Genomic DNA, 12,714 nt, shown 5'->3' with positions numbered 1-12,714 from the left:
TTCGAAGAGCCCAAAATCAGCCCAAATGTGTTTGAAATGTTTTAACGAATACCATGCGATATAGAATAGTGTAATATATTATACAGGATATAAATTAATAAAAAGTATGGTATAACGTGATTTTAATATTTTCATGTCGTATATCCTATATATAATATCGTATATTTAATTAACTCGAGCAAGAAGAGCGTCACCATACTTTGGCGACGGGGCCCCCGCGGAAGTATACCCGTCGCATAGATATGTGCGACGTGGCGACGAACATGTTAATCATTTTCGTGAATGAAAGCCTACAAAATTATAAAAGCACAGTTGAGTTAAGTTATTGCTCAGCTACTCCTTTTTTTATCGTTAATTTTACGTGACAATCTCCTCGCGTTGCAGTTCGAACGTTTCACGAATAAGGTGAAGAAATTGAACTCTGTATATGATAATAGAATTTATTATGCAAATCCAACAGAGCGACGGTTCAAAGTGTTACAACGGAATGAATCAAAGCGTTGCAAGAGACTGGGTCAAAATGTCTTATTGAAATTTTATCGATTGACCAAACTGTATAGCACTGATCTGAAAATTGAAGTAGAAAGAAACGAAATAGGAACAAAAAGATACGCAAGAGCAACCGATCAGAATGCACCGACGATGATTGCACAATTTCCTTTAAGCACATCACGGTCCAACGATGTTAACTCACCGGTGCATCTTTCGGCGGCATATTCTCCAATTGCGTAGACAGTTTCCACTAGATCGCGATCGCGATACCGTCCTCAATTATGATAAATTGCGTATAATTATGTCGAGGGCCGGCACGCTTCACGGGGAGCGGGGACGGCGCAGCTTGGGGGCAGTTTATCTGGCTGATAAAAGGGTAGACGAAGGAAGGTAGACACGGGAATGAACGATTTGCATGCTACCGACTTAATCAACACCCACACCTTATGAACGATCCTTTACCACCATCTACCGAGTAAGGTCTCTTCGAGCTGGCTTATCGCGATACGAAAAATGGTCGAATGTCATGCTCGCCAATATTTCCCTTGGCCAGGCAGCCTGGTTGTACCGAGGCAATAATCTCGAGCTTGCATCAGGTTTTTAAACGAAGCGCTCGGATGTTTAGCAACCGACGCTAAAGACTTTCGACAGATTTGTTGCTAGGTCAAACTATGAGAGTCCAGCGTTCGGAACTCTAACGACGCCCCATCCGGAAGAGCTGTCAGAGCACAGCAATTCCACATGAAAGCTGGCAATTTTGTAGAAACGTATGAAAGCTGTATTGTCGGCAATCATCTTCCCTTTCGCAGTATGCTCTTGGTACTTTTAACCTCGCTTTTACTATCGCTTCCTCAGCTGATTAAATAAAGTTAGAATTCGAATGCTAGCGCTATGCTTTTCGGAATGCAGGACACGTGGTTTGTTGATTTTCGTTGAGAATCGTGGATCTTAATCACCGAAATGAAAGTAAAGGAACACTAAGGTTACACTTAGAATTCATATTAAAATAGTTTTAGATTTATTCCATAAACGATTTCCAGGATCTTTTTGGATATATTTGCACGCGTCTCAGTACTTTCTTTGTCGCACCATCTTCTATACCACACTGCATTCATCTATCTTTCGGGACGTTATGCACACACATGTTTCCATACACTCGTTTTCACACACGTGTGTAACTACTACGCGGCTAATCTAGTCCAGCATACAAAATTATACGTATCTCGATAATCTTAATGCTTAGATCGTTTGCGACAGCTGAAAGCTTGAAGCTGAAATAAGATATTCTGATACTACGTGTTAAAGAAATGATCTTGCTGCATTCAAAAATCTGTATTTTAAAAATAACTGAATTAATTAAATGTACGACGATACTGGATATTTGAATAAATAGCCTTTAACACGATTGTAACTGCTAAAGCTACAAGAATTAATATGAACCAACGAAGCGAGACGAGCTAAGTGAATCGAATGTTTCGTTAACGAGGCAGCCAGCGTATGATAACGACACCTAACGATCCGAAACTGCTATAGAACGGCAAGACGATTTCGTCGTCGAGCGAAAGGAGAATGGTCCATAAAGTAACGACACGTTCCTCGAACGCAGCAAACATTACATTAAACGATCGTTAAGCAATTTCGAGGTGGTGATTGCGTAGCCGATAGTTGGTCCGATTGTAGGAATAATTTGCCAAGGAGAAGGTAGGCGCTGAGGCCGTAAACCAGCGCTGTTAATGTCCCCTCTCGGTGGTGGAGATCAGAAATTACACGAGCAGGTTCGCGTTAAAGTTTCGAATGCGTCTACTTTCAAGATCGGCGAGAAGATCGTCACGGATTTCCAAGTTGTCCTTGCACGAGCGAAACGGCTGCTTTTCATGCGATCACGAGACCGATGGTGACCAGTGATAGGATCGAGTTCGATGTGTATTTATAAATCCGAATCAAAACCCATAGCCAAGGTTCGCGTCACAGGATTCGAACATTGGTCGTAACATATAATGCGGTTCATTCGTTGTATCACATTTGCCAAGTACTCGATCTTCGCGAGTTATCTTCGAATCTCAGACCGAGTACTTGCGAGTTGTAAAATTGACTTACAAGTACATGGATGTTAAAATGAATCGAGAAACGCTACATATCCTATAAAGTTTATTTTGTTGCTTGGTTACAACAATTTCCAAATAATCGTTGCTTTACGATACGTAGTAAACAATTACGATGATGAATGTGAAAAATAAACGAGTAAACGTGATTTTAAATAATCAAATCTCAAACTTATTCGATCGATGCTCCACTCTACTTGAATGTATTTTCTTCGCTTCTTAAAGTACTGCTTCCTTTTTTCCAAATACTTATAAAGAGTTGTAGAATCGAGTGAGCCAATGTTAACCTACTTGCGCACGTACTTGAGCTTGTCACTAATGGTAACTGGTAAATAGAGCAGAAGAAAACTCGTTTGTCAGAATGTAGCCTGTGAAAAGTGACTTATACCTCATCTCTTGGTCAGCCAAAGCTGCATTAGCGATTACGTGCTCGCCACGGCTGCGTGTTTAAGCGACTCCCTTGTTTCTTTATCACGTTCACGTGTCAGTATGTAATGTCATTGCGACGCAATATGTATGCGACGATTTATCATTCCGCAAAAATGAAATGTTACACGTAATTCAGGGTCGTTAACTCTCCCTTCTTATTTGCACTCGGTGCGCTAGCTGCCAAGAAAATCGCTCGTTCCCCGGCTTAATGCCACCAGACGTTACTAGCCGGGCCGTGCCTCGTTCGTGGAACACCCTGATACGAATGATGATGTTGGAAAACGTTACCACCAAACGCGGTTAAAATGGAATCGAAATAACGTAGGCGAGGAAGTTCTTTGGAAATGGGCTCCGTTTGATGGATCATGCCAGTTCTCTGCTAATGCTTCGTGTACTCTGTTCTTAGTCTGTTGTTGCAGTCTGAGCTGTTGTAATCTGACGTTAATGGGAGCACAATCGCGAAATCGGATTGTGTTTATATTTTACATCTGACATTTTCTTACGTGATACCAGTTGAATTCTCAGTTAGCGTGTACTTGTGCAGATGCTTACGAGTCGTGTTACGATTGACTTATTTCTTGATGTAACTGTTTCCTCTCATGGTGCATATTACGTAGGAAACAAACCTTGATATTATCTATCAAGCCATTTTTTGCATTCTTTCTCTACCTTGCTTCTGTAGTATCTTACTACTACATTTAGTTTATTTATGTGGAGGCACTCGACAACAAATACCGCCACTCAACATCAACTAGTACCGGACGACGATAGCGCAGTGATTAATGCCTTTGGTTACGAACATTCGGGATCCAGGTTCGAATCCCGGCGTCGGTAGTCCGATATTTTTCTTCCTCGATACATAAATTAGAAGAAAATACAGCGGTACCCCAACAGCGAGCGACATCTACAGCAACAACTACAACTATTATCACGACCTATTCGCCATTCATTTACAATGAATGGATTTAAACATATGTTTATTAAACAGGAAAGGATGGCTGTTTAACGTGAACTAATCACAAAAACGTACTATAATTTAGACAACTTAAATAGTTAATGTGCAACTCTCGTCACCACGGGCCAACGCCCTCTTTCTCACGTGGACCAACACTCTCTCGACAACGTACGTAGTTCCCACTCTCTGACTTCTCAACAACACTCTTTGGATTCTCCATTGATACAAACTGTTAATTCGTCTTCTCCTCCCTTAGCATCTTTATCTCTTGTCTTAGCCCCACCACGCACGTATTCCGCAACCGCTTGTGGCCAAGATAAGCCTTTTCCACGAAACTATTTGATCGAAAGACCGAGGACACATTGATGGACCTGTCGGCGCTTCGGCTTCCTCGCGACATTGTTTATAGTTCGCCTGATATCTTCTCCCAGGCCTTTTGTCCACGATACTACACTTCTGAATAATATTTCCTATTATTCGCGTGGTCTAATGGATCCAAATAAATAGATTATAAACTCGTTTCTTTCCACCCTTTAACGCTCATCGTCTTTCCCGATTAACACGTTGACTGCCACGCGTGTTTTCAAGAAAATCTCCGTCAGGCCACGCGTGCCGCAGTACCAAGCGTTCTCTGCTAGATACTCCCAGCGATATTTTAGTAATGCGAATCGCTCAAGTGGTGGTCTCAAAAATGATCTCTCGTTTCGTTTGTTCGCGATATTCAAACCACTAGATGTTGTTGAATATAATCCAATAATTATTATGGAATATCTTTTCAAATACCTACGACGATCCTTCGCAAGTAGTCGAATAAGCGAATATGGGTTACGCGGCCTGACCAGAAACTTTGGAACTCGTGGAAGTTCAACGTGTTAAGAGAATTAAATTAATGCGTTGCATTCACAGACACAACGACACCTTACAAACTTTAAGGTCGAAAAGTAAAGCACGCGTGAAAGGAACGAAGTAGACTAGACTGGGGAAAAACGGGGTTATCGTTAGTCAAATTGAACTCGATGAAACGATGAATCTGCCAGGACCAGTTTACAATGCGACTGGATGCAGGTGAATTTTTTCTCAGCTTTCCATTTAAGCGACTTAACGATTTATGCATCGTGGACGCTCCAACAGCCACGAAACACGAGGCTTTACTCTTCTCATCAACCGTCGAACGTTGTAATCCCCCGTTCCTTTGTTATCCTTGAAATTGTTTCTGTATTATCGGCCGAACAAACATCCAACGTTGCTCTATTATCATTGTTATTATCATCGCGCTATACATCGACATCGATGAAATGCTGCAACCAAGAGGGACCGCGCTCTTGTCTCGCGCGGTAAACGCGCACAAATTGAATTCTTCCTCAACGAGCAACGCCTGTAGTTACAACACCCTTTTCATGCTTCGTTCTCGCGCTTTTGTCGATTCAAATGCGTCACGAGCTCGAGCTTTCAACATTTTCCATCTAAAATAGTTTTCCATCTAGGAATTTGTTTCTCCTTAAATATCTTTGAAATTCGGTGGTCTTTTGCTGCTTTTCTTCGTTGTAGAATATACGCCATAGCGATTTATATTAATTATTGAGGTTAGGTCTGTTTCGATAGAGATATTCATGAAACGTTTTATTATAAATTGACTTTTTTGACTCGTAGAATATAAAAGAGTACGATAATAATTATATGTAATAATAAGATATTGATTTTATTATTTTTATTCTGTTCAACGAGATATTGCCTCAACATAACCTCAACTCCGAACTACGAACTCTGTCGACTCTTAACTCTCGTTTTTAACTGTTTCGCCTATCTGTACATTTTCTTTTTCAGTTTCTCTAAGACGTTTGAGTGCTTCTACCAAAATTCTCACTTTTCACATTTCCAAGATTTTTTAAGCTAACGATTATCGAGATTTTTCTTTTGTACCGTATGTTATTAATTTCCATCATCTTTATACCCTTGTATAATTTGTACAGTTTCAATTAGTACACCCTATTGCATATTATCGATAACAACGAGACGTCAATCTCCATAAACCTCCGTTTTTAACGATAAAATTCCTAACAATTTCAACGAGATCGTGTCCATCGAAAGTCGTTAGTCCGATTAAACCAACGAAAGATAGAACAGGCGATTGTCCGGAAGCTATGAATGAAATTTCGGGTTGGAGACAAACAGCTTGGATATATGGGATGTGAGGATGAGTGGTCTATGACAGTGGTCGGAACTAGTTCAAAGACACTAATTTGTAATGCACACGGGCGGACACTCTTCAACTTCTGATGACCTTCCGCGGCAAGTTACCGTGATGCATGTCGGCGTCGTTGGGAAACTCTCCGGTACGGATACGTAGATTTCCACCGTGTTGTCTTGTTTGCAACGTCCCTTGTACCTTTCACTGGAAAATGTAGCTCCGGTCCTTTGAAACCGCCCGGCTAGCCAGGCCCTTAATCAAAGTTGACAAAGTTACCAGCGTTCCTTCCGCGGTACTTGAGGATTTATTTGTAAACATGGCATCAAACAGAAATTACGAACGGTTTGGTGGAAAACCTCTGGCCGGCAGTTCCTTCCACCAACCCTTTGTAACGCGCGGAACTGATTTCACCCATGCGGACAATTAACGAGGACGATTAACAATCCACTGCGACGAACTCGAGAATATCGATAAACTTGCGCAGCTACTTGCAGCAAATATTTATGATAAACGGCAGCAAGATTCTCTTCTGCGTCTTTCATTTGCGTGCTTTCAAATACCATTCATTCGTTACGAAACAAGGATCCATTATGATCAGCAAACAGGAAACAATTGCGTTCGCTCTTACGATATTTGTGGAACCGATTGTACAGCAGATGAAATTGTTTGCCGACAATAGATGCATTTAAACGCTTAATAACGATAACAGGTAAACGAGTTGGCGATATAAAGTTTAATTAAATACGTATTTACCGAACCAAGTTGCTGTCTCTTAGCTGAAGCTTCACGTAAAATACTAGTTCTAGTAGCATTCAGTGCGTTAGTATTTTATTCAGTCTCTCATTGTTACCTCCCATTCCATCGTCTTCGTCTTTTCAGTTCGTCTCGAATGCCCTCGCAGCGTCCGAAAAATTCCCCACCAGTTACATTTCTCGGGCATTGTGCTACCCTGACAAGCTTAGAATAGGAATTCAAGGCGGTGAATGGGGAAAAGCCGAAAGGCACGATCACGCACAATTCCAACGATGGGCGCTGAACGTTTCCACGTAGTTTCGCGGTCGGCTAACTTCTGTCGGCACAGCCGTACGGATATCTGTTGGTACGTAAGTTGGCGGCCGTGGCCCAGCGAAAAGTGAAAATTTTCGCGCGATCCTGACACCAGCGCCCATAAATTTCCGCAAGAACTCTCGTCGTGGACAAAGCGGCGTGCTTCTCCGCTGCCGGGAACTTTCCAGCTGGTGAAAAAGTGAGACACGCGGGACAGCGTTTACGCGTGGCAAGAAAGGTACTGGCTGAAGAGGGAAAGAAGTCAGGCAACCGGTGATGAAAGAAGCTATTTTTTCTGCTAGATAGGCGAACTGTTTCTTCCGCAAAATGATATTTCATAATTATCACCGTCCATTCTTCTTTTTTCTTCTTACTGTACTTATTGCGGTTGCACGATACCTGGCCTCTCGCGTTGGATACGAACAACGTGTCTCTTTTATATCTTCGATAAGATTGGAATAATAATTGAAACGTACATACGCTGTTGTAATTTTAAACTTTTGCAGTTGTGTATTTTTTAATATCGTCGCAGGTGCTTTAATCTGCAGAAAATGTAGTTGCTGCGTTACTTTAAAAAATATCAGCATTATGGAAGCGGTTTAATGGCCAATTAAAATAGTTTCTGACACGTTGAAGGGCTTGCAAAGTTTCTTCTTCAAATATTAAAAATTTGAATTTCTCCAACTCTCGATAATAAAATCATTAACTGTTAATAATAAAATATACAATTATAAAAATCTGAATAAAAATAATCGTAGTATTTCCGCCCGGTTATAACGCTAATAAAACTTCAAAATGCTTCCTATTTAACGTATTCGTCAAAATGACGTTCTACGAGTTGCCAAATACTTTTGCTTTGCCACTCTATTTAAATTACATTGCGAATGCGTTGGATACACGATAACGCAACACTCGCGCGTATTTGCAAATTGTTACGTGAATTATTGATTATACGAAGCACGCAACTATCCGAGTCTATGACGCGGCACAATTTTTCGAAAACGAAGAAAACAATGAACGAATGAAACATATGCGTTGAAACTGATTAGATTTCCCAGCGTGTAGCGCTCATGAATTTCAAAACATTTTCAAACTTGGTGCCGGCTCGCATAGAAAAGTGGATTGCATCAGACCGTACGAAATTCGTCGCAGTGTACTCAAGGCAACGCTGTTCCACGATGAATAATTACGCAATCATCTCGTTGCAACAATATCGCAATAACGTTCTCCGTAACAGTTAAACAGTAATTTCCGTTTCGCGTCATTTGTTATGCAACATGTCCTAGCCAACGCAATGCATACATTCATTTGTGCAATAATTGCTGAAACATCAACGACACGTTTGGGACAGAAGATACGACGAATCCAGAATTCCATCCTCACAATCACAAACAATCGCATCGCTTTCGAATATCGTGTTTCCGGGTTCAAAACATCGATAAATCAATTACGTATTTAGTTTCTTTTCAACATCGAATTCCTTTTTAGCCTGCAAGAAGCGTATTTTTTCAGACGAGCTTGTAAAAACGAAGATGTTTGATCTACGAGACTGAGTTCTACGAGACCCACGAGACTTCGTGTCTTTAATGATACGAAAATTAAGAAAAGTATTTTATTTTTACATGACTTCGTCTTGATTCAACCTCGTTAGTAGACTGTCTGGACGTTTATGCAAATTCATGTTTTCATGAAGAAAACTAAAGCAGTAGAACCTACGTCTACTAATTGAAAAGTACACGAGAGCGATGTTGTCATAAACATAATTTTCTAGATGTACCTTAGAATTTAGCATCGTTTATATCAATTTCTTGGGACAAATGAAACTAAAAGATTAACAAGAGGCGGAGATAGATCAGTTCGACGCCTAAGAAGTTGCAACGTTATAACGAGAGTATTATAATTGGCATATATTTTTACACGTTCCATAAATCCGTACACCTTTAAATTCTCTATAAAGTATAAAAATATAACTTAGCCACTTTGAAATCTCACAATCTTCCAAAAACCAAGTCTGGAGCCTCCCGTTGTCGATTACTCGCGGAGAGAGCACCAGCTCCCGCCACGTTTCTCCGCCCATAGTACAGTGAATCAGTCCTTGTTCGCGATTCCACTATGTTGCACGGCTTGAGAAAAGGAGGAAATAGCATAAGGAAAGAATCCAAGCCTTCCTTCGTCCTTTGCACGATGTCCCTTGGCAGAATTTCTTTTCTTAACGATGATCTTTTTGCGATTTTTCAGAATGTTGGCAACTCGTGATAAAAAGCGTGAACGTACCGGCGACGGTGAAGGCCGACGACACCGATTACGTGATCCTAGACTGTGACTACGATCTCGAGAACACGCCGAGCAAGGGATTAGTCGTGAAATGGTTCTTCAACACCAACGAAGTGGCTTACCAATGGATATACGGCAGGGAACCTTTGGCCGGAGATACCACGCGGAAGTACATCGACCTGCAGTACAAAGCCAGCGACGATCCGTACACCAAGTACCGAGCCATGAAATTGAATAAGCCCGGTATCGATCTTACCGGCGAGTACACGTGCGTCATATTCACTTACGCGGACGAGCAGTCTGCAAGCGCCTCCATGGTTGTGTATTGTAAGTATCCCGCTATTTACGGCCAACCGCCATTGATTTACGATCCTTTATGTCGATTTATGCTGGATAGAATGCCAGGCCAATTATCCTTCTACCGGTATGGTTCCGCGATTTTCTTCTTTTTCATCTCTCTCTCTTTTTATCTTCTATTTTTTAACCAACCATTCACCGTAGCTTGCTTCTTTATTCCTCTGTTCCATTGCAAACGCGTGTCGCGTCAACGATGAATATCACGACCTCGATTTCTCACTCCTAACAGACGTTGCTTCGCGCCAATGCTACGATAATCGCTCTCATTTTTGGTGTATTCCACATTGGTATTATCTTGGTATCTCAGCACGTTGGTATCTGGTTATAGCGCGAACAGGATTCTGAAATATTTCCTGTAACGCGCGATATATTTACATGTCGGATTGGCATTAGAATGCGGGGAGTATAATGAATCTTCCTATGAGTTGGCCATCGTTGTTGTTGTCGCCAGATGATATTTATTGAAGCGAATGTATTACAAAGGTTAACAAGTGATAGCGGTGATTGAATAATTGAGATGTCGATGACGATGAATTTAGGTTCGATAACGAATACATTTAGGTTCGTCAACGGGATGACGATTGCGATTTGGGACTTGTACTTATTCACTGGACTAGTTGGACTTATCGGATTGAGCGTCAGTCCAAGTGGAACTGCCCTTATATACTCCTCTCCGTAGCTCTCTGTATCCCTCGGGTCGATCTTTGTTTTTAAGGAGAGTTATTTAATTACTTGTTGAAGAGATCGCCACTTCTAAGGAAACTCCACATCTGGTCTTTAGTTTTCTGAAGCACTGAAGCCATCGACAGCGCATAGACAAAAGGCTGAGTCGAAGGCAAACCATAAACGGTACACAGGCAACGTTGGCTTCAGGGTTTTTCAGTCATAGGGTAACGCTGTTAGCGTGCAGATTTGCACCAGCTCAAATTATATTCCGACTTGTATTTACACTTCAGTATTTAAAATATCTTCTACCTTACAATTTATACACGCGTTCCTCTGTTCTCACATCTAATAACCTCAACAGTAATCTTCAACCGTGTGATATTGTTGAAGTGGTCACCACTTTTAAGAAAATTCTACATCTGGTCTTTAGTTTTCTCAAGCATTGAAGCCATCGACAGTATATAGATAAAAGTCTGGGTCGAAGGCAAACCATAAACTGTTCACAGGCAACGTTGGCTTCAGGGTTTTTCAGTCATAGAGTAACACTGCTAGCGTGCGGATCTGGACCAGCTCATATTGTATTCCAAACTTTGTACTTACACTTTAATATTCAAAATACATATATTTTCTACCTTACAATTTATCCACTCGTTCCTTTGTATTCACATACATCTAACAACTTTATTGAAGTGGTTGTCACTTCTAAGAAAACTCTACATCTAGTCTTTAGTTTTCTCAAGCACTAAAGCCATCGACGGCGCATAGACAAAAGGCTGCATCGAAGGCAAACTATAAACTGTTCACAGGCAACGTTGGATTCAGGGTTTTTCAGTCATAGAGTAACACTGCTAACGTGCGGATCTGCACCAGCTCATATTGTATTCCAAACTTTGTACTTGCACTTTAATATTCAAAATACATATATTTTCTACCTTACAATTTATCCACTCGTTCCTTTGTATTCACATACATCTAATAACCTCAACATTACTTCATATCTCTGTTAGGTACACGGGGACAGGGAAGGGATTCCGTGACCGAATTGAATCATAAACACCTATTTCTCAGTTTTATTATTTAAATACAGCTATAATAAAAATTCTGGACTAAAGTATTGGAGACTTTTCCAAACATTCCAAAAGAAAAACCCCGATGTCCTTTCATCTCCAACACATGGAAAAGATTGCAAAAGATAGCGATATTGGCTTGATTTCGTAAAGATTAAACTAGGTTTAAACTTTCTTGTTCGCGTGCAAGCGACACACTCAACCGCATCGTCGAATATTCAATTCTAGATGATAATATCGACGTCAACAATGCGGACCGAAATGTCAGATTTCAGCTGAGATTATTAATATAATCCACGGATTATCGATATTTCTTGTCTTTTTCTTTTTTGTATCGAATATGAAATCGGGATAGTGTTGAGTCAGACGGTAGTTTCGCTCCTCATCCTCCACCATTATTCTCCCGGAAGGATCGATTGTTCCTCGAGGAACCGTTCAAATGCTTCAAAGAGAAATCGAGCTGATCGGTCAGGTTTCTTCGGTGAGAAGAATATTATCAGCAAAGAACTATGTAATTTCCCTTTTGCCTGTTGTCGTTCCAAGAAGAGGATAATTTTCGGTATAATTTAGGACGCAATGGCGACAGAGAAGAATCGATGACACAGATTCCGATATCCGTTTCGCCGAGAGTATCGTCCTGTCAACATCAGCTATCAAAAAGTATCGCTCGAAAGATGGTGTGACGTAAGACACGATAAGACGACAGTCTGTTAAAAAGTTTCCGGAGATGAGGAAATATAATGTCTCATAACCGACATCAGGTAATTCGAGGAAATATGAGGCATTAAAAAAATGGATTAGAATCTTTTCGCGTAATAATTTAGTAACTAATAACATATTCCGCTATCGCATAACAAATATCGCTTTTAATAAGGTATATAAATAAAAATAAATCCAGTCATATAACCTTCACGCTGCGGAAACAATCCTGCCCACCATCGTTTCGTTGGTGACGTACCAAGGTGCATCTATTAAGGATCTTAGAGTTTTTGATTGCAATCGTTATGTTTGAATTACTCGCTGTTCCCCATAATTGGATCCCATAGGTCCAAACAAGTTTTAATATGGCTTTATATAGCATTATTTTACTCTGCATGTTTAAGTTGGAGCGTCTGCCAAAGAGCCAGTAGAATTTTT

The 12,714-nt window shown here is 40.7% G+C and overlaps 1 protein-coding gene across 2 annotated transcripts in view; it reads left to right on the top strand.

Moving 5' to 3' along the window:
- LOC132907400 (uncharacterized) overlaps positions 1-12,714 on the top strand; it is a 538,994-nt gene that overhangs the window by 484,622 nt on the left and 41,658 nt on the right. For both annotated transcript variants that reach the window (XM_060960472.1, XM_060960471.1), the window contains exon 2: positions 9,452-9,814. In XM_060960472.1, coding sequence (XP_060816455.1) covers positions 9,452-9,814 — 363 coding nt within the window. The remainder of the gene's footprint in view (positions 1-9,451; positions 9,815-12,714) is intronic.

The sequence above is a fragment of the Bombus pascuorum genome, chromosome 5, assembly GCF_905332965.1.
Source record: "Bombus pascuorum chromosome 5, iyBomPasc1.1, whole genome shotgun sequence".
NCBI lineage: Eukaryota > Metazoa > Arthropoda > Insecta > Hymenoptera > Apidae > Bombus > Bombus pascuorum.
This window is presented reverse-complemented; position numbering and strand designations above follow the sequence as displayed.